The sequence below is a fragment of the Neovison vison genome, chromosome 4, assembly GCF_020171115.1.
Source record: "Neovison vison isolate M4711 chromosome 4, ASM_NN_V1, whole genome shotgun sequence".
Lineage (NCBI taxonomy): Eukaryota > Metazoa > Chordata > Mammalia > Carnivora > Mustelidae > Neogale > Neogale vison.
Window position 1 is genome coordinate 203377055 of NC_058094.1, and position 24177 is coordinate 203401231.

Below are 24177 nucleotides of genomic sequence, written 5' to 3' on the forward strand. Positions count from 1 at the left end.
TGCTTTTTTTTTTTCAGTCAAATCTTACATCCTGAAGTTTCCCAAGCTCTTGAAACTCATAAAATATATTCAATGGCATTTTTATAATATGCACAGGTTTTTACTAATCTCCTGTTGTATTTGCACAAACAAGATTAACAGCATCCATGCCACGTAGCTCAAAAATATCTACTAAAAACATCATGTATTGATCATTTAATACATTATTAAAATCATTCCACTTTTCATTGAGTTGTGATATGAATCTCAAGACAAAAGTTCTCCAAGAAGCCATCTTAAAAAAACTACCCTTCCTTTCACTCTTCAGCGCAACAGAAGGGTTACATTTGTAAATACAAATGCCCATTTTCTTCCCCATGAAAATAATGGGAAACTAATCACTAAAAAAGAAATGTCAAATTCAGAACCATTTTCCTTCCACAACCAAGACTTTTGGTATTTTTCACAGTGAAATGTATACCAACGCAGGAATAAAAATAAGGGCGGAACAGAAAACAGACTAAGAGCTAATAGAAAACAGTAACACCTTCCCTAGCTTCTGTAAGATATTCAAGGAAGTTAGAACAAAGCACTTCACCTTGTTGATGGAAAGTAAGCAAAAGGAGGTATGCATTCTTAATAAATCAACGTCATTGTTAGTCATTTTGAAAGTCATTAGATCCTTATACAAATAAAACTAAGCAGAAGCTGAGACAAATGACTGACAGGATAACCATATCAATCAGAAGCCAATTCCACAGGGACTTACCAACATGCTCAAAATGACTTAATAAAATTTTTGGAAGGTCACTTAAAATACGGGAAGCAATAGAATTGTGTATACATAATCAAAGTAGATATCTTTAAGTTCATATGTGGGAATATGCTTACTTGCCCTGCATCTTTTTCTATAGTGTGTTCAGCAAAGTGCAAGAGAGAAGAAAGGAAGTACCTGCTTACCACTGTTTCTGTCACCTCTCCTACAAACTACTGCAAACAGGACCTCTTGAAAACACAACCTGTGAAACAGTTTCCGAGTCCGCAAACTAATACACCCGTCTGTGCTGGGAATGTTTTCTTCTGCAGAACTGCCACTTTCAAAAGAAGTAACTTCTGTTCTGAATCCAGACACATAAATAAAATAACACAATTCTACAGATTTGACTTCCAAAAGGAATAAAAAAATATATAGTTGGTCTCAATCTTTAATGATAAAGACAGCCAAGAATTCCGTGGACCATCAACCTATAGGACCTATTTCAGGTAACTGTTCCGACCAGTTCCCCACAACACCTGGTAAGGGAACAGGGAAAATGAAACCAGTCTCATTTCCATCTCCTCTTCCCCAATCTCTCTGCGACAGATTTAATAAAGATAAAATATGCAGAATTATTCTAGATGCAAAAAGAAGGGAGGCATGTCCAAAATATAAAACTTGGTACCATGCTTCTAAATGATGCATTGACCAGAGTTACATGGCACCGAGTCACGGGCAGGTTTGAGAAAATACAGCTGAGCTGTATGTGGGACATGGACTATCAGATAAAGAAGTTGTCACCTGCTTTGCCAACCTAATACCGATGAAAACTACGAAAAATCAGCCTTACTCATGCCAGTGACACCATCCCTCTTCGGACATGCAGACTCAACTTCACACATTAACCTCTGTCGTCCTCCCCTTACTCGAATATTCATATTCAATATCTGGCTTGTGGTTTTGCAGGTTAGCTTTGCTCTTGCTTTGTTATTCTCTCTGAAGCCTTCATCCACGGAAAGGCCTAAAAGTCATCTTGTTGTGGCTACCTTCCGCCTTTATATTTTTTTCACTGCTGTTTCTTAATACCATCAAAGTCCCTAATTCAATCAGTATTTATCAAGTCAACTGTGTGCTGGGCAGTGTTTTCGGTCCTTCTGATACTTCAGCAAATGACACAAGACTTGAACTTCCCGTAGCTTACCATTTAGTAGACTCTGTCAGATAATGAATAAAAGACAAACTGAATTAGGTGCATTAGGTGGTAAGAGCTGTGGCAAAAATTCAGCTTGCTAAGAGAACAGGGTATGGTGAGAGAAGCGAGCGGTCGGTAGCAATTTTAAAGAGGTGATAAAATTTAAAAAGTTTTTCAGATCTGCACTTACTCCCTAGACTCAGACTTCAGTTCGTAGAAAAAACCTTTCCCACTGGACCAATTTTAAGCCTGACTGACTAAATGTGAGACCCTGAAATTGGATTAACTGCTTGCCTTTCAGAACTTTCTTAGGTTGAGAAGCAAGGCTTAGATAATGGGCCAGGGATAATTATGGAATTTAGCTAGGCTGAGGTCAAAGGCCCTGGGGACAGAGGGGGACCTCATATTTCTCTCAGGTGTCCACAGGTAAGCACTGTGTAGTCTGCACGGAATGTGACTTCATTTTGCTGTTGATCATACAACTCCTATTTATAATACCGGAAGTACATCACAGAAAACATCTCTATTATGCTACAGAAGGAAAACATCTGCCTTACATAGACATAGCAGTAGAGGACTATCAAAAACAATTTTACAAATAGGCAAGCTTCTCAGGCCATGCAAAATGAAGTTTTAACTCATTTTCTCTTCCTAACACCATTCTATTATTAACTGAGCAGCCTTGTTCCATACACTGGCAGTAAAGGACAGAACAATTCATAGTTTCACACCGACACTAACTCATGAGGATAATTTTGTTTTCAATGGGGGAAAAGAGTTCATAAAAGCCAGTTATTTATGATTTTGTTTAAAAACTTTTAAACAATGGAGAAGAAAGAAGGTGTTTTGAATGGTTTCCAGTTCTGCTGGTAGATTTATACATTACAAAAATAATTTGCTTTACAAATTATACTGTAATAGATTTTATTTCATACAAAGACTTAAAAAGAAAACACCTTGGCATTCTACACCTTGGTCAGTAGGAAAACAGATTTCTACATGTAAGATACCGTGTAGTTTTCCATTAAATATCTAAGATACTGAAGAGATTGAGAAGAAACCCAGAGTAATGGCAAAATCATTAGGTCATCCTAGAACAGAGTGTCAGGTCAGAAGAAAACCCATTTCTAACCTGATAGTAAATTTAATCTATTAACCTACAAAAAAATCATTAGCCTGGAAGTCAAAAGAGAGGCAGTTGGCTTATCCTCAAGAGTGAATTTATCCTCAAGAGTTGAACAGGTGGAATAAAGAACAAAAGCACACACTTGCTTTTTCTGTCGCAAACTAGACAAGCCAAAAGAAAGAAGTTATCAACAAAGAAATTTAAAATGGTGCCTCCTAAAACTCCATCAGTCAATCCACAAACTTCAGTAGTAGTACTGGGCACCAGCAAAGAGAATTTAACAAAGCAAGGAAGGAGTAACAAGCTTTAATTTTTGAGCGCGTTCTGAATTTAAGCTCGATATTGCAACTATACGTGTTTGTGCCATGTATAAACATGGATTAGCCCCAATACACAGATGAGCAAAGAAGAAATGTAATCATAAAAAAAAAAAAAATCAACAGGTGGCTGTGCTGAGTCTGCATATCTGGCTTCCAGTGCATTGTATAAAAGGGATAAAACTCAGCAGTCTGAGAGAACACTTTAAATGTGTGACATTTGTTCCTATTCTTGATACTATGTACTGTATCTATAATGAAACTGGACATCCTGGAAAGGAAGAATTCTCTCCTTATCATCTCTATGCACCCAATATTGTGTTTCAAAGCTGGATGGTGGGATTTGATTCTAGAAAAATACCGTAGGTGAGGAAGGTTAAAAACAAAGCAAACCAAAAGCCTGCAAGCAATTCCCAAGTTACAGAGAATTCAGATATGTGTTTAAATCCTATTTCTACCCAAATGTGCTTTTACTGATAAACTTACACCAAGAGAGTTAGCACAAAGACGAATTTTCTCAAAACTTACTGTTTTATTATTTAATCCTGAAACTGGGATTATGTTTAAAGAACAATGTGTATTAGTTTGCATTCACAACCAGATTGTCTAGCAAATGAAGAATAAGGTAACTTCTTCAAAATATATCACACTGCTTTCAGTTCAGGAAGTTACCATGAAGGTGAGCAGAAATTATTCTGCAGTTTCATTTACGCTGTCAGAGGTGAGCAGGGGATCCCGTCACTTACCTCTAAGGTGAATGACAGCACCACATCGGACTTTGACAGCTGAATCTCATTCTCATCACCTATGTCCAGAAATGCAGAATTCTGTGAACGTTTTAGTTTTTGTAATTTAAATTCCGGACCACCTTTTGAAACTGGAAGACTTTCCAAATTGGCCATTAGCAAATTCACTGAAGACCGCAACTCTTCTATATACATAGTCTCCATTTCTTTTGTTATAAATTTGGGGAAGTTTCTCTCCTTGAAAATAATTAAAAAAAAAAAAACAATGTTACAAAAGTTACTATTTCAATTTTAACATAGAAGATTATACGATGTATATCTCTGATTGTCTTGGAAACTGTGACATTCAATATAAAGGCACCTGCCCAGTTCTTCAGTCTCCAGGCTTTAAAATCATCAAATTATGTATAAGAGTACATTACATCCTTTATTCAGAATCATTATGGAACAAAATAAGTAACATTTTCACATTAACTATTTTTGATAAGGTTCTTGCTTAAGGAAAAACTAAAAACCTACATGGAAGAAAATTTAGCGTCTAGATCAATCTTAATTAGTCACTATTAACTTTGAATTGCTTGGGGTAAATGGGTCGGTAAGGAAAATCCAGTATATGAATGTGTTTGCCTGTTAGGAAACAAACATCACAAACATCTTTCTAATCACAAATATATATCAAGAGGATTTTATAAGTAAGAATTCAAATTTAAAAACACCTAATAGCAATACGCTGAAAATTCCAGAATTAATTTTCACATGACACAAATGTAACCAGATCCCTTATGACCATAAATTCAGTTTTTTAGTAAAAGGTTTAGAAATTTTTGGGACGCCTGGATGGCTCAGTGGGTTAAAGCCTCTGCCTTCAGCTCAGGTCATGATCCCAGGATCCTAGGATAGAGCCCTGCATCGGGCTCTCTCCTCTGCAGGGAGCCTGCCTGCCCCCCCCAACCCCGCCACCGCCCCGCCTCTCTGCCTACTTGTGATCTCTGTCTGTCAAATAAATAAATAAATAAAATCTTAAAAAAAAATAAGGTTCAGAAATTTTTAAGTTAAAAGCAAAAGGCCAACTTATAAATAAAGCTACACCTGAAAAAGAATAACAATATCAATCTAGAAGATTCATTTTTCTTTCTGAACTATATGAGCAATGCCATTTCGTCCTTGGATCTCTGTAATCAGATTTTGGTTTCTTTCAACTCGATGAAAAGGACATTCCAAATACTGGGATTTAAAAAGATACGGACAGATATTGGCAAATTGCCCTTAAAGCAGATGATAACCAATGACATTCTTACAAACAGCAAAAGGAGGCTTTCTCCCACTATTGGTTCTTTCTTAATCTTTGGAAACCTGGCATTGGGCCTCTCATTAATGAAAGTTTATAGCTTTATGATATGAAGTAGGACATCACGTGTCAGCTTATTTGTACAAAATTGGCTGGGAATGAAAGCCTAAAGCGGCCACCTTGCAAATGACTGCTTAATGCTCCAGGAAAATTAGTACCTTTCTCTTAGTTTCCCTTGGCATCATTCGAAGCATAACCTAAGAAATCCCTGTCTCTGGGATGACAGGAACACATCCCAAGTGCTCTCGTCGACCTGCACCTAACCTGTAACTCACTTCCACCTGTTTGCTCATAGGCTGGAAAGCAACATCTGGTACCACTTCACAAATCAGTCCCAGAGTCTCAGGCCACCTGTTTTCTTCTCCCCGAATATAACCGTCACCTATTTCTTTTAACATAATTTACATATAATCAATATTAAAACTGTGTATTTATTATCACATAGTAATTGAGTATCCACATTCATAATTAAGTTTCTTAAGGAAGACTCCTAAGTATCCTTTTAACATTCCTCTAGAGTTTGAAGCAACATTCCAAAAAAGTTTGCAACCTCAGAAAAAACACCTAACCAGTTACAGAATACCTTGGTTTCCTTTTGGGGGGAAGGAAAAAAAAAAAAAAGCAATGTTTTGGAATGGTTTCTCAGAGCATGCAAGAGAAAAAAAAAACAAGCAAAATAAGCTATAAAAAGATTTTTATATTTATGCACTGTCTTTATTTTTGTATTTAAATTCAATCAGCCAACATATAGTACATCTTTAGTTTTTCATGTTTTTTTCTTTTTTAAAAGGATTTAATTCATTTGCAAGACAGAGAAAAGCATGAGCGGGGAGAAGGGCAGAGGGAAAAGCAGGCTTCCCACTGAGCAGGGAGCCCAATGTGGGGCTGATCTCAGGACAGGAGCTGAAGGCAGATGCTTAACCAACTGAGCCACCCAGGTGCCCCCAAATGCATAATTTTCCTTAGTTTTTGACATAATGTTCAAGGATTCACTGAACATACACGCTGTGTATCACACGCAGTGTATGTACTGACTTTAAAAGCTGTTATGAAAAGTATCCAAAGGTCAAAAATAAGGCAAAAAGGTGAGGAGGTAGGTCCTTTCAATGTCCTACAGGGGCAAAGAGCATCCAAGGGTCATCTGAGGAAATATACTTAGTTGAACTTACTGTTTATTGATTCAAGGTCCCAAACAGTCAAGTTACACGTTACCTTACAGAATTTTGTCTGGAAAAGATGCAAATAATATGTGTCTGCTGAATAAGATAATCCAATGCTTATAGTTTAAAACCTTGTTGGAAACTGACCACTTGTAGATCTAATCCAGGAATCTTATTTTAACCTTGCCTAAAAACACCTAGTTTTGATATGCTCTTTGGATTAGTTTTAACATGCAACTAGTTTGCTCATTCTTCATGCACTGAATGAAATCTTTATTGTGTGTTTATATTTGTAGGAGTCATAGTTTTGCCTTTTTAAAATTTTTACTTTATTAAAGCAAAAAAAATATCATGTTTGACAGTTTGGACGCACTAATTTTTTTTTTTCCAAAATTTTAAGCTTACTTAGCATTAGCACATAAAGAGTCCAATTCTTATTTAGTTTTAGTTAAAAACATGTCACTCGCCATCACTGTTCAAGGAGGAGACTGGCAGGAATCACCAAAATTGATAGTCTTATTGGCACTTTCCAACTTTTCAAGAAATAGACTATACTCAATTTTCTTCCTCTCTGGGGGAAAGGACAGACAACTCTGCTTTAAAGCTCTGAGGTTTATTAATAGTATTTCAACTTTATTTAGCCCGCTTATGTTGCCTCTTTCTTGGAAACAAAAATCAACCGTACTTCAGGCAACTATACATGTTAAATTTAATCTTTTAAATTAGAACAGACTCAGAAATAGGGTTATCCTCTAGTTTAACTGTGAGTTGTTCTTATAAACCATGGTTTGAATATTCCAATTTATTCGCTCATTAGTGGTCTTAAAGCATTATATACATGAAAATGTTAAAAAAAAAAAAGAAAGAAAGAAAGAAAAAGAAAATGTTTTCTCCATAAAAAACAATTCTCACCATTCAAATTTAGTCCCTTTTTAAGTGCTCCTAACCTTCCACTAGATGAAGCCTTGACCAGACTGGTAGGTGGAAGATGGGGACAGCTGTCAGACTCTAGAAATACTCTGAAGACAAATGCAAATGGATTTCCTAATAAATCTGCCATGAGGCACGAGAAAAAGAAGGGAGTCAGGGATGATACCAAGTTTTTTTTTGGTGTAACTGACAAAACAGTACTGCCAAGAAAGAACTGGCCTAACCTGACTTCTTCACTGAAAATTTTAAGCACCCTCCGTTCCTCCTGCACTCCTGATTCCCTCTTGTCTTTATTTTCCAAAATAGAAAATGATCACCTTCCATAATTCAGTTATATGGAACATTCTTTTCTTATTATTGGCTCTACCAAATGCAAGCTCTACCAGGGCATGGCAGAAATATTTTTGTCTGGTTTTATCCCAAGACAACTACACACTTGTCTGGATGTATTCCAAGTGCCTACAACATTGCCAGGTTATTTTAGTAGGTGTTCAATAAACATTTATTCATTGAATTTATAGATAGAAAAATTCAGGCTCCAAGAAGTTAAATAAACTTGCCTAATGTTCTATATCTAAGGAAACAGCAATCACGGATTTGCCTACACGTTTTTCTGGCCCAGTCCACATTTTTCCTATGACTTCCTAATAATTATGCCTTGGCTAAAGCATTAAAGTCAATACTTCTATCCTTTGAAAAAGATTTCTGCCCTGGGGCTTTGTTGTTATTATATTGTGCAATGAAGTATGATAGGAAGTGCTACTGATTACAAATTATTAAGGGGCCACACTTCTGGATTTATCAGACTGAAGGGGCAGCAGGGCCCAAGACAGCAAAGTCCAAAGACCAGGTTTTTGAGGCCAGCCTCCACCATGTTTTTTGTTATGTAATTTTGAAGTCAGTAATCTTCCCTAAATCTCAATCTCCTAGTCTATACAATAGACTCATTCTGTCCTCTGTCCCTGTGGGTTCATAGGATTATTATAGGAATATAATGCAATAAGATCAGTAAATTATAATTAGCTTTATGAATATTTTATGCTGATGGCTTACAATTGGTGAAACTGAGTTAGAAAGCAATTAAACATGTTTTATCTCCTATGTCGGTATATTCACCAAAAGCCATCTTATATTTGGTGCCTTTTTTCCCCTTCCAATTCCACTGGCTTCACTTCCTTCTCCACACTTCTTTAAACGTATCAGTGTTTGTGTTGAAATCACTGGGGTGTGGTCAAAGTCTCTGTGCATCACTGATCCTTCCCTCTCAAGTCTGGAGGTTATAAACCCACACTCTCCTCCCAGGCATGAACTTGAGACACCCAAGACTCTCCCTCATGTTTCGTCACCCTCCAGAAATTCATCTAAACTTTATTCTAAAGCAGCACATTTTCAGCCAGGATCTTAGAGAAACAAATCCAACTCAAACAATGTGCATAAACTCAGTACCTATATCTATATACACCTAGAAAATCTACAAATGTGGATCACAGACCCAGAGACCTGCCCCCACAGGGTCTGGAACAACTCTCTGGATGCTCTCCCAGGCTCAGGTCTTCAAGAAAAGCAAATGTCTTTCCAGCCAGTTCTCCAATTTATATTGGGGAAAGTGTTATCCTCTCTAAAGCTTCCAATAGCCTTAACCTACTTGACTTCCACTATAAATTCGACACTTGAATCTCCACAGTTCGTAGTGCCTCTCCAGATATCCAGAGGATAGTAACATGGCATGTTGTCCTCTGAACCACTGTCCTATGTGTGAATGTAACTCTTTAGCCCCTAATTCATATCATTGTTGGTCTTTATTCATCTGAAAATTCCTTTTCATCTATCTCTGGCTTAGTTCTCACAACTTATTATCATCTCTGCTACCTTAATTTCCATTTTCTCAACTTTACTGCTTATCTCCAGTTTTTCAATAATTTCCCTTTTTAAAATTTAATATACTTCTAGATAACACAGTATTAGCTTCTTAAAACTTATGCATTATTCATAAACACATTTTTCCTTGCAAAACCAAAAATATTTCAATTGTTAAAATCAGCATGGGACGTATGTTCTTCTCAATGGCTGGAAAGTTCAATACCTTGATTTGGGAGATGGTTAACAAGGACAATGTACACATACATTCACTGAGCTGTAAACTAAGTATCTGTATTCTTCACTATATACATTATACCTAAAAAGAAATGAAGAAATTTCCCTCAAAAGGGAGGATTCTTCAGAAAGATGGAGGGAAGTAAAGGAAGAGTCCAAATATTCAAAGTTTTGATTAGCAGAAGGGAAAAAAAAGGAAAACATATCTCAGATTAACAGCACTATAACCTCAAGTCTATTGGGAAAGATAATTTTCTTTTACCACTATTAAATCAATGCATCAATTTATTAAAGAATGATGCAAATAATAAAGTTCCATGTACTCTAAGAAATTTTAAGCATTAAGAAGAATAAGTTTGAATTGTTATAATGTCTATACTGCCTAAAGCCATCTATACTTTCAATGCCATACCAGTAAAAATTCCACTGGCATTTTTCAAGGAGCTGGAACAAACAATCCTAAAATTTGTAAGGAACCAGAAGGGACCCCACACTAAGGAAATGTTGAAAAAGAAAAAACTGGGGGCATTACATTGCCTGATTTCAAGCTTTACTATAAAGCTGTGATCACCAAGACAGCATAGTACTGGCACAAAAACAGACAGACCAGTGGAACAGAGTAGAGAGCCCAGATATGGGACCTCAACAATATGGTCAAATAATCTTTAACAAAGTAGGAAAAAATATACAGTGGAAAAAAGACAGTCTCTTCAATAAATGGTGCTGGGATAATTGGACAGGTACACGTAGAAGAATGAAATTGACCATTCTCTTATACCATATACAAAGATAAACTCAAAATGGATAAAAGACCTCAAAGTGAGGCAGGAATCTATCAAAATCCTAGAGGAGAACATAGGCATAATCACTTCAACATTGGCCACAGCAACTTCTTTCAAGACATGTCTCCAAAGGCAAAGGAAACAAAAGTGAAAATGAACTTTTGGGACTTCATCAAGATCAAAAACTTCTGCACATCAAAGGAAACAGTCAACAAAACAAAGAGGCAACCCACGGAATGGGAGGAGATATTTGCAAATGACACTACAGGCAAAGGGCTGATATCCAAGATCTATAAAGAACTCCTCAAACTCAACACACACAAAACAGATAATTATGTCAAAAAATGGGCAGAAGACATGAACAGACAATTCTCCAAAGAAGACATACAAATGGCTAACAGACACATAAAAAAATGTTCATCATCATTAGCCATCAGGGAGATTCAAATCAAAACCACACTGAGATGCCAAAAATCAACAAGACAGTAAACAACATGTGTTGGAGAGGATGGGGAGAAAGGGGAACCCTCTTACACTATCAGTGGGAATGCAAGTTGGTGCAGCCACTTTGGAAAACAGTGTGAAGATTCCTTAAGAAGTTAAAAATAGAGCTTCCGTATGACCCTACAATTGCACTACTTTGGGATATTTACCCCAAAGATACAGATGTAGTGAAAAGAAGGGCCATCTGTACCCCAATGTTCATAGCAGCAATGGCCATAGTTGCCAAACTATGGAAAGAACCAAGATGTCCTTCAACGAATGAATGGATAAAGAAGATACGGTCCATATATACAATGGAGTATTATGCTTCCATCAGAAAGAATGAATACCCAACTTTTGTATCAACATGGATGGGAATGGGGGAGATTACGCTGAGTGAAATAAATCAAGCAGAGTCAATTATCATATGGTTTCACTTACTTGTGGAACATAAAGAATAACACGGAGGACATTGGGAGATGGAAAGAAGTGAGTTGGGGGAAACTGGAGGGGGAGATGAACCATGAGAGACTGTGGACTCTGAGAAGCAAACTGAGGGTTTGGGAGGGGAGGAGAGTGGGGGGGTTGGGTGAGCCTGGTGGTGGGTATCATGGAAGGCACGTATTGCATAGAGTACTGGGTGTGGTGCATAAACAATGAATGCTGGAACACCAAAAAGAAATAAAATAACATGGAAAAAAAGGAGAATATGTTTGAAATTTATTCCTGTTAACATAGAAACACGTGACTGTACAAATAAATTATATTGGACATACTACCTGTGAAAGTCTTTTACTAGAAACTTCAGCTAGATTTTTCATCCACTCAAATATTAGTTGACCCCACTATATGCCAAGCACCATGTTAGATAGCTTGGAATATGTGATTTTGCAGAGACAAAATTTTACTCCCTGATTAGGTTATATTTAGCACAATATTAAAATTCTTTTAAATCTGGTCATTAGAGAAATTCAGCCATCGCTTTCAGAAAAATCTACAAACGTTATTGAGTTTAAACATGTTCTATGTGTAAGAAAGGATGTGTAAAATAGAAAATATGCTCCATTTAGATAATATGCACTCTGATATTTGGGCTTAAGGAGCATGCACACAGAGAAGAAAATGATAGAATTATACTATCTATACAGAACTTTTTCAGCTCACAGAAATAGGAGTAAAAAGAAATGTACAGGATGTCAAAGTTAATAATTTACCTTTGCCATTTTCTCTGCCAGCTGTAAACGACCATCAAGTTCCCTCCTGATCTGGGCTGCTTGTTCATCTGCGTTATCCAGCTTTAAAAACAGAAATTACACATAAGTGATTACTAAATGACAGTGACTTACAGATTAAAGCAAAGATTTAAGGACTCTATTTTTAATAAATTCCCTCAGCTACTTATTGAGAATACAGAATGATATTTAATTAGATTGGCAGTACAATTACATTTCTTGGGCACTTTCCATTTTGGTTTTGTTCACCAAAAAAAAGGTTGTTAAACTGCTAATGGTAATAGCTCAGTTTATCAAAAATCTAATTATAATAATTCCTGGTCCAGCCTCTCCACAACAACTCTAAAACCAGGAAGTCCTTATTTCCTTGAAATTACAGTAAATTGTCTGGAAGCTTTTTCAGTCCATCCCTCTGTCCTTGTGAAGGTCAGCCCTGAGTAGTTCCAGATAAATAAATATCTTGTTTTGTTCTTTCAGATTTCTAGAGCTGTGAGATTCTGAATAATGTTCTACTTTTTTGTCCTTTCGAAAATATTCCCTTCATTTTCATAACAAGTTTGTGTATTCGTGTTAAGTGATTAAAGTATTATTTGATTAACTGATAGAACTTCCTACCATTTAAATCTTCATATTCTCCTCATTCTAGTATCAAAAGCTTCATGCTATCAAGAGACCTTCCACTCTCTTACAGATTGGCACCATATTTGAGTTCCATTCTCTTCTGCTAAATTTCATTGAAAGTAGAAGCCTGCTACCAACATTTTTAAAGATGTTTACATAGAAAATTATTTTCACTGATCCAGTGAAATAATCCTTTTCTTGTATAATTTCTTTGAACTTTTCCTTATGATTCCCTTCTCTTCAACAATTCATAATCAATTTCCTTTATTAGCTCACCATAAAAACTGCTAAACTGAGGAGGTCCTATGAGCCATGCACTGTGTGGGATGTACTGGGTGGGCTACAAATGTTTCTCTGGACTTCAATTCCTTTTCCTTTCTTACTTCCATCATAAAGTAACCTGGACCACATAATACAACTGTGCTATAATAAAGGTCCACCTGAAGACTGGATTAATACTGAGTACAACATTAAACACCCAGGAGAATACAGATTAACTTTTCTATTTCCTGAAGAACTTTAAATTGACCAGATAGCATTCTTTAAAGCAGCTTTAAAAAAAAAAAAAAATGCCTGAAAAAAATGAGTAGGGGCAATGCAGGTCAACAGGATGGTAGTATCAGGACATATATAGTCAAGAAATGGGGAAAGGTGTTCTAGTAAAAGAGCACCAGGGGGCGCCTGGGTGGGTCAGTGGGTTAAAGCCTCTGCCTTCGGCTCTGGTCATGATCCCAGAGTCCTGGGATTGAGCCCCCCACTGGGCTCTCTGCTCAGCCAGGGAGCCTGCTTCCTCCTCTCTCTCTGCCTGCCTCTCTGCCTATTTGTGATCTCTGTCTGTCAAATAAATAAATAAAATCTTTTAAAAAAATCTTTTTTAAAGAGCACCAGGACTTTAGAGATGAGATGAGATGATAGAAATGATAGATATTGGGGGAGCAGCGGAAGGTACATGGGAGATGGGGCTGGAGAGAGGTCAGCTACTTCATAAACTACTCTTCACAGCCACATTAGGGCATCTAGAGTTGGTTCCCACAACAACAGGATTTCACTGAGAGATTTTAAATAGGATTTTGGAAAGATCACTCTGTCTCCAGCACAAACAACAGGTTAGAAGAATCTAGGAAGTCTGATATTTATTCATTAGAAAAGCAGATCAGGGGTTCTCTCCTAAAAAAAAAAAAAAATGTTTCCAGGTTGATTAAAAAAATCAAATTCAATTAAAAACAAGTTTTTAAAAATCCAAGATTTTTTTTAAAAGGTTTTATTGATTTATTTGAGAAAGAGCACCAGAGTGTGCATGGACGAGCTGGGGAAGGGGGCACTGCAGAGGGAGACTGAGCAGGAGACTCCCTGCTGAGCAGGGAGCCCCAAATGGGGCTCAACCCCAGGACACTAGGATAATGACCTGAGCCGAAGGCAGATGCTTAACGGATTGAGCCACCCAGGTTGCCCCTACCCAAAATTTTCTTAAACTAAATCACTAGTAAATAATTTTTTATGTCATCTCAAGAACAAACACAATTTAAATAACAGGATGCAAAGTAAAAGAAACAAAGTTTCTCTTCACTGTGTTCAAAGTCAAAATGATTTCCATTAAAAACTAACAAAAGTGTTAAAGAATGTGTGGCATATTTATTCCAGGTAACTGAAATCAAAGTTCTAAAAGCAAAAATTATGTTTAGAAAACTGTAATTACAATACTTCAAATACACTAAAATAATAAGGAATATGATCTCATCTTTGCTTAAATGCTGATAAATATCTTTCCACAGAAAAATTAAAGTGGTTATGTGCATGCATGTGCATTTAAGGAGTTCTAATTCCAGTAAGAACTAGTATTTAACATCTTAAAACAGGTCATAGTTCAAATTCACAAAACACTATTTAACATCTTCAAATAGGTATATCTTCATATTAACAGCTCTTAATATTAAGTGAAGTTATTTGACTCACTGCTGGGTTTTTAAGCATTTTCTTTGTAAGAGACATTTCCTACTACTTCTAAAAAAATATGAATACCCTAACTGCATTTGTCTGAAAAAATGCAGGCCGAGAAAAGCAGAGCCTTGCTGCACCAAATGACCTCTGAATAGCCTTCTCTCAATAAAATTAAATTTTCAAAATAAAATTAAATTTTCAGAGATTGAAAGCTTACTAAGTTTGCTGACTACTGGTATGACTTTGTGAAACTAGAATTGCATACTTTCAAACATATCGAAAAAAAAAAGGAAAAGCTAATACAGTAAAGACAATTTTTTTTTTATCCTTGTGTACTGTAACGCTAGATAAACTTGAAGGAGGTAAATCAGTTGGTTAACTTTTTTTTTTTTTTTTTTTTTTTTTACTTGTAAGAATGTTAAAGTCCCATTTTGCTTTTTTGGTTTGGTTTAGAGATTTATTATTTGAGAGAGAAAGTTGCATTCACAAGCAGGAGGGTGAGAAGAAGAGAGAGAATCTGATGCAGACTCTGCTGAGCAGAGCTGCACCTGTGGCTCAATGTCATGACACTGAAGTCATGACCTAAGTTGAAACCAAGAATGGTGCTTAACCAATTATCTCACTCAGGCACCCCTTGTTTCCTTGAGTGTTTATTACCTTTGTTTTTAAATTAACGGAAAGCTTATATAATTGTTTTCTTAAGAGTTGACTTCTCAATTGAAATTAGTTTCACATGCAGTTTTAAGAAACAGATACACCCATTACAACTGCCTAGTGTCTCCGATGGCAACATCTTATAAAACTATAATTTTATCACAACCGGGATCCTGACTTTGATATAATCATCCATCTTATCCAGAGTTTCTCAGTTTTATGCTTATTCATTTGTATTAGTTATTTATGTAAATTCAATTCATATATTCACCACTACAGTCAAAACACTGGAATATTTTTTTTTTAAGATTTTTTTTTTATTTATTTGACAGAGAGAGATCACAAGCAGGCGGGGAGGCAGGCAGAGAGAGAGGAGGGAAGCAGGCTCCCTGCTAAGCAGAGAGCCCGACACGGGGCTCGATCCCAGGACCCCGGGATCATGACTCGAGCTGAAGGCAGAGGCTTAACCCACTGAGCCACCCAGGTGCCCCAAAACACTGGAATATTTTTTAAGATTTGAGAGAGAGCGAAAATGCGCATGCATGTGAGCATGTGTGAGTGGGGGAGGGACTCAGTCAGACTTCCCTGCTGAGCACAGAGCCTGACATGGGGCCCTGGGACTATGACTTAAGCCTAAACCAAGATCCCCAACCGACTGAGCCACCCTGGTGCCCCAAAACACTGAGGAGTTTTAACACCATATATTGCTCTTTTATAACCACACCCACCTCCCTCCAGCCCCCTATTGGTTAGTTTTAATAACGCACTGCTCTTCAAAATGTTTAAAAACAGGGGCACCTGGCTGGCTCAGTGGGTTAAGCCTCTGCCTTCAGCTCGGGTCATGATCCCAGGGTCCTGGGATTGAGCCCCACGTTGGGCTCTCTGCTCAGCAGGAAGCCTGCTTCTTCCTCTCCCCCTCTCTCTCTCTCTTTCTGCCTGCCTCTCTGCCTACTTGTGATCTGTCAAATAAATAAATAAAATCTTTTTAAAAAATGTTTAAAAATAAATTCTAATAAGGCAAATGAATTTTCCTTTAATTTCCATTTTGAAACTGGAGATGTGCTCCCATGAGAGGTTAACATTTGTAAATATTAGATGGGGTTCTCGGACTTCTTAATCCACAGGTTCATCACCTGGGTGCTCTCCTAAAATCACATGGTCAAAAATACCATGTATCCATAGCTCCAATCCTTCAGAAGAGTTTATGCTTCCAACTGCTTATTTACCATTTCAGTTTGCATGAGGACTAACAAGCCCAAAATGCAATCCTGTCTTCCAGATCCCCATACCAATCATTCCTTCAATGAATTATGCTATGTCATTAATAGCAATCTATTCATCCAGCTGCTCGAGCCCAAAACCTAGGTGTCATCTTTGGCCTTTTCCCTCACAGCCCATATCCAATCCAATCTAGAGTCATGGAGAGTGAAATCTAGATCATGTTAAGCAGACCAGAATTCAGGTACTCTGATTTCTTGGCCAGGACTCTACTCTTTTGGGAGGGTGGAGTGGAGGCTCTTCCTGGCCACTTCAAGTAGATCTCCTGCACCAGAGGAGTTGTACATATGGTTATGGTACAAGTAATGCTTATTTCTTTTCTGAACCCTCCAGAGACTTGGGTTTTCACACCACTTCCTCCACCTCTCCCTCCTCAAAATAAGTAAGTAAAGTCTGGAAGATGGTTCACAGATGTGGGACGTCAGATTTTAAAATGCTGGGTAACACGTCTGTTGCTAATGTCTGATTTGGGGTAGGAGATAAAGAAAATGGAGATACACGGACACTGGAGTCCATGGAAGGGCCCAGACACCAGCCTCACTCTATGAGGACAACTTCGTTTTCTTTAAATTCTTAATTTCAACACATTATGACAATAGATTACTTACTTCACAGATGTCCTTTCCTGGCACAGAGCATTTTCCAGGTCTTTTAAAGAGGATCATTCAACCCTGACCATAACAGATGCCCAAATGTATTTTTATTCCCTGCAATGCCCCCTAGTATCCATTGCACAGAGCATTTTCAATTATCAATTAAAAATTATCAATTTCAATTAGCACTTCAGAATCAATTATGACTTCAATTAACAAGATATTTTTCCCGACTGACAAATATTTAAAATAAGAAATGTACTTTTATTTTCCTCCTCTTCATTACATAGGAAGTACAGTTTCCACATTCAAAATCCCGTCACAGGACGTTTTTCATGTCTTTTAAAAAGAGTCAATGGTCAGGGCCATAACAGATGCCCAAATGTATCTTTATTCTCTGCAATGCCTCTAGTATCTACTATGCAAAGCATTTTAAATTATCAGTTGGAAAATTATCAATTTCAGTAACCACTTCAAAAATCATTAATTGTCATATTAAAAATCAGTGACTTCAATGATGAAAATATTCCACTACTTTGGCAAATTTTTAATACAGAAATACTTTTTCCTCCTGTTCTTTACATGGGACTTGTGGTTTCCACATTTAAAATTTTCTAGGCTATGGAGCTCTTAACCTGGACCTTTGGGAATCTGAACCACTCAAGTTGTGAGCAATATTTTATGGAGTTATGCATTTTTTCCCTTGGGGAATGGTTTGAGTTTCATAGCTCAAAAGGGTGGCAACTCCCTAACTCAAGAACCACACCATGGGGAAATCTTTCCAGAAGCCTCTATCCATTTCTTCTAGAAGAGGCTATGTTTCTTTTCAAAACATAAACCGTGGAAGATGGTCACCTCAGACCTACACATCATTGACCTTACTCCATACAGAGATTTGTTAAATCTTTGTAAAGGGACACTAAGACAAAGGCTCTCAACAGTGTTGGCAATGGTCTGGTTATCTTACTATTCACCCTTTCTTACACTGACCATACAGCTACCACTCTAAAGGCTCTTCAGTAGCTGTAAAACTAAGAGCCTTCCAAGAGCTTATACTTTATTTCAAAAATAACTGAAAACAGTACACAGAACAGGATGGAATTTCCACAGGAAAGCTACTGATCAGGTGCTGTAAGAATTCAGTGATGGAAGAGATAGGTTTCCCTGGTTGATTACATCATGATGGCTTTGCAAAGAGGGAAGTACTAAAAAAAATGGACTTGGAGGAATAGAGAAAATGCTGACCTGATGCAGCAGCCTTTGGGTCTGGGCTTGCAAATCTCCAACCCTAGACTTTCCTTGCCACATCCCCCACATCCCCCTCACATCACTGGAAACAAGCTCCAAGAGGCCACAGGGATGAGCAAATCCCTTTACAGAAGGGCTCAGGAGAACTCAAAGCCTGTGTGGTATTCAACTCTCTTACAGTTACGAAAATTTTAAACAGCATAAAGATAACTTTACCACGTTTCACCCAACACCTCCAATTTTATAACTAGAGATATTTTTCCAATACTTTAAAAACTACAAATATCAAATACTTGAATCATTAAATTTGCTCTTATCTTTTAAAAAAAAGATAATTTATAAAAATCACTTTTCACAGCACTGTTTAGCATCATTACCCTCTCTCGTTAATCTATTTTCTAGAACCAGAATAACTGTATTAACATTGTCAATCACTGAAAAAAGGAATTAATAGCTGTTTTTCCATTATGACGCCTTCATACGTGCCAACCCCACTCAATTAAGTTCTTCTTTTCCCCACTGAAGAAATTAGTTTTTCCTCTGACTTCACACTCCAATTATGGTACATTTCTTTTCAAACAAATTATATTCTGTCATTTTCTTGTAATACTCATCTTTATTCTTTAGTATGAAAAAGGCAACTAGACTAGGATTTGTTTATAAACAGTGTTTTCCCTGAGATTAGTTCATATGCTGGTCTACTGTATTTATATTATCTATAAATCTGGTCATTTACAAATAATATATCATAAGAAGTAACTGGCACAAACCTAACACTGATTCCAAAAGAAGACTTCAACCAACACTTATCATATATTTTCTAGTAGCCAAGAGTTTAAGAGTAGCAAATATATATGAATTTAGCAATAGAACCTAAAACCACTGATCAAAAGCTTTAAGTGTTAAATTAATCTACTTCACCAGTAAGTTAATTCTCTATTATTACTTGAACCACAATTTATAATAAAAATAGAGCCTAACTCTACCCTACTGATTATTTCTGCTCTGTTTTCTATGCTGCCTTCCCATCCCCATATTACAAACACACACACAGGTCCTTGGCAGAGTATCTCCAGTTATTTCTCAAAACAATGTTTTAAATCAGTACCTACCAGTGGCCTTTCTCCTGAGTTCCAGCTCTCCAACTGAAGGCAAGGCCTTTCCTTTCAGGCACCCACAAAGCCCTCACATTAAAAGTGAACCTGTTTTTATTTTTTTTTGTTTTTTTTAATCATCCACTCCTCATCATGACTCCCTATTTCTACATATTGTTCTCACTATCCTTGGTCAGTCTATAATCTCAGAGGAGGGAGGGAGGTAAGGAAAAAGAAAGGTGATGAGGAATTAAATGAATAAATGAACATGAATAAAGAGAATGATACCCAAACCTCTAGTATTCTGGTCCTCCCAAATTTCATTCCATTCTCTTTCCAATCTCTTGGATAATTCCATTATCTGTACAAATTTGTTGTTCAATGTTTACTGAAGATGTTACATTTTCCCAGTCATGCATTTGCTCATGTTTCTTCTGCCTGGAACACTCTTCTTACCCTACCCTCATTGTCTCGATCAATCTCCAAATCTGAGATTACTTAACTAATCATTCAATAATAAAACAGGTGTCAACTGCTGACCTATCTTTCACAGTTTCCTCTTATTGTTGAACTTCAGACATTTATGACCTCTACTTCAACCTGCAATGTAGGTCCCCTGCCAGCTCAGCTTACCCTACCAAAAGGAGTAAAACAAATCCATCTTGAATGGTGGAATTCACATAACTGGTCTCAATTTTAATGCAAATATAAAGAATAATTATAAGGCTCTTGGACCCTAACATACCCTCCAAGCTGATCCACCTTGTATGAGTCAATCTCCCTCATAAAACAAAAACCTCATTTCTCCCTTTTTCTTGATCACAGAGATGAGGCAACAACACAGTAATAAACTTCTTGTGATTTCATACAATAAAAAGAATGTAATAAGAAGATGAAGTTATTCCCATACCCTCAAGAGAAACACATTGCATATGTGATGTTATGTATGATTAAAGTAACATTATGTCTGCTAGATGCAAAGCATTTTAAAAAAATTCCCCTATATCGATCTAATCTTCCAGATTATATGTATAAAAAAACCTGACACAAATATCAGTTCTGCTATGCTCCTTGTAGAATAATTCTAAGAGTCTTAAAAATGCATTTCCAGAAGGAAGAAGGAACATACTTATCTCAGCATAATAAACCAGCCCACAGCTAACATCAGATTCAATGGTAAAGGGTTAAAGATTTTTATTGAAGATCAGGAGTAACACAAGAGTGCCCACCCTCAACAATCCTATTCAAGATAATAATAAATGTCCTAGCTAAACAAACTAGGTAAGAAAAAGAAATAAAAGGTATCGGAACTGCAAAGAAGTAAAATGGTATCTGTAGAGAATATGGTTTTACATAAGGAAAATCCTGAAGACTCAACCAAAAAAACTATTAGATCTAATCAATGAATTCAGTAGTTACAGGATACAAAATTAACCTACAAAACTAGTGGCATTTCTGTACACTAACAATGAATTTTCTAAAAATGAAATAAAATGCATTAACATAATATAAAAAACAATAAAATACTTGGGCATAAATTTTACTAAGGAGGTGAAAGATCTCTACTCTGAAAACTCTAAGACACAGATAGATAAAAAAAAAATCGAATATATATAAATGGAAAGGTGTCCTATGTTCATGGACTGGAAGACCCTATCAAATTCCGATGGTATTTCTTCTTTATAAAAGTAGAAAAAAACACTCCTGAAATTTATACAGAACCATACAAGACCCTAAAAAGCCAAAGCCATCCTGAGAAATAAAAGCAGGGGCCATCACACTTTCTGATTTCAAGATATACTATAGAGCTGTAGAAATATAGTCATCAAAAATAGTACAGTACTAGCAACAACAACAACAAAAAATAGTAAGGTACTGACATAAAAACACAAAGACAAATTGAACAGATTTGAGATCCCAAAAATTTGAGAAACCAAGTACATACAGTCAACTAATATTTAACTAGGGAGCCCAGGATACTCAATGTAAAAAAGAAAACCTCTTTAATAAATGTTGCTGGATAATTAGATATTCACATATAAGACAATGATAGATATTCTATCATTGTCATATATCCTATGCCCCTCACAAAATATAACTCAAGATGGATTAAAGACTTAAATAGAAGACCTGAAACCACGAAAATCTTAGAAGAAAACACAGGAATAAAAGCTCCTTGACCTGGGTGTCTTGGTAATGATTTTTTTGGACAGGATACCTAAAGCAAAAGCAACAAAATAAAATATAAATAAGTAGAACTAATCACACTAAAAAGCATCTGCTAAGCAAAGGAAACCATCAACAAACTTAAAAGAAAATCTATGGAATGAAGAAATATTTTCAAACTATACATCTGTTAAGAGGCTAATATGCAAAATATATAAAGAATTCATACAAACCAAAAGCAAACCCTCCCCCCCCCAAAAAAACCCAACACAATTAAAAAATGAACAAAGGACCTGAACAGATATTTCTCCAAAGAAGATATATGATAGGCCAACAGGTACAAGAAAAGATGCTTACCTTCGGAAGTCATTAGGGAAATGCAAATTAAATCCACAAAAATAGCATCTTATTCCTGTTAGAATGGCCATCATCAAAACAAGATAGAACAAATGTTGGAATGTATGTGGAGAAAAGGAAACCTGTGGGCACTGTTGGTAGATCTATAAATTGGAGCAGTCACTATGGAAAAAAGTATGGAGGACCATCCAAAAATTAAAAATAGAGCCACCATATGGTCTAGTATTTCTACTTCTGGGAATATATCCAAAGGAAATGAAAACACAAATCTGGAAAGACATCTACACCTCCCATGTTTATAACAGCATTATTTACAATAGCCAAGATATGGAAATAACCTAAATGTTCATTGATGGATGAATGGATAAAGAATGGATAAAGAAATTTTGGTACACACACACACACACGAATATTATTCACCCATAAAAAAGAGGAAATCCTACCATTTACAATGGTATGTATGGACCCTGAAGGTATCATGCTAAGTAAAATAAGGCAAAGGAAGATAAATACTGTATGATCTCATTTTTGTGTGTAATCTAAAAAAAAAAAAAGCAAAACCATTTTTTTTCTAGCTTAAAAAATGAAATTCATAGAAGGAGATCAGACCTGTGGTTACCAAAAGACAGGCGTTAGGAAGTGAGGGAAAATGGGAGAAAGGGAGTCAAAAAGTCCAAACTTTTCCAGTCATAAGACAAATAACACTAGGGATACACTGTACAACATAAGGAATATAGCTAACACTGCAAAGAATATATAGAAAAACAGTTAGGGTTCTCACCACAAGAAAAAAATATTTTTTCTTTACTGTATCTGAGAAGATGGAGGCTAGCTAAACATATGTGGTAAAAATTTCACAATGTATGCACATCAAACCGTCATACTGTACATTTTAAACTTATACAGGGATATAGGTCAATTATTTTTTCAATAAAACTGGGGGGGAAAGTACATTTCCCAAGCCACACTTTCATTTGAATCCTAAAAAGTAGGGAAACGATGAATGAGTTAATTAGATGTAAAATTACCCTACGTGAACTGAATTATATTAAATAATGGATCAAAACGTTCAAAAGCAAGAACATAAGAATTTAACCTCAAACATAAAAACCATGGGACTTCAATAGCCTGAAGACAATGCATGCATATTCTCTAAAATGGTAGATGGCAAATTTTATACATTATGAAATCTTTAGTATTTCATTTGACATTAACATTTTCTCTTCTGGACAAAAGTAATGAGCTAATACTTTCTTTTTTTTTTTTTTTTTTAAAGATTTTATTTATTTATTTATTTGACAGAGAGAGATCACAAGTAGGCAGAGAGGCAGGCAGAGAGAGAGAGGAGGAAGCAGGCTCCCTGCTGAGCAGAGAGCCCGATGCGGGACTCGATCCCAGGACCCTGAGATCATGACCTGAGCCGAAGGCAGCGGCTTAATCCACTTCAAGCAACTACTTACTAACTATTCACCTCCATAAAATAGTTGAGTACACATTCACATTAATGATTTAAAAATGCTGAAACTGAAAGGGCTTAGGATATTAGAGGGATCCTCTAATCCTAATATCCTTAGGATATTAGAGGGATCCTCAGGGATATTAGAGAACTTTGTCAGAGCATTTAGAACTCTAGCTTCATCAGGACTAGTAAGAATGAAATTTATCTTTAAAAAAACCCACAAAATTTATTTATTTATTTATTATTTAAAAAAATTTTTCCCCAAAGATTTTTATTTATTTGACAGAGAGAGAGAAACAGAGCACAAATAAACAGAGTGGCAGGCAGAGTGGAGAGAGAAGCAGCGGAGAGTCCAATGCAGAGCTCGACCCCAAGACCCTGGAATCATGATCTGAGCCAAAGGCACCGCTTAACCAACTGAGGCATGAAGGCACCCCAAGAACAAAACGTATACAGCACTTACTACATGTAAAGACTGTTCAACACATGAATGTAAACCTCGGAGCAATCTTACGGGACAGGTCATAACTTTATCCCATTTTAGTGATGAAAAATCTGAAGCACAGATTGCTTTAAGCAATTTTCCCAGGTCAAGGTCACACAGTTAATAAGGGGCAGGGCAG

At 36.5% G+C, this 24177-nt stretch overlaps 1 protein-coding gene across 19 annotated transcripts in view; it reads right to left on the minus strand.

Annotated features, from left to right (window-relative positions):
* CADPS2 (calcium dependent secretion activator 2) overlaps positions 1-24177 on the minus strand; it is a 532394-nt gene that overhangs the window by 302876 nt on the left and 205341 nt on the right. For all 19 annotated transcript variants that reach the window (XM_044246482.1, XM_044246480.1, XM_044246471.1 and 16 more), the window contains exons 4-5: positions 12129-12209; positions 4118-4354 (exon numbers count right to left, since the gene is read on the minus strand). In XM_044246482.1, coding sequence (XP_044102417.1) covers positions 4118-4354; positions 12129-12209 — 318 coding nt within the window. The remainder of the gene's footprint in view (positions 1-4117; positions 4355-12128; positions 12210-24177) is intronic.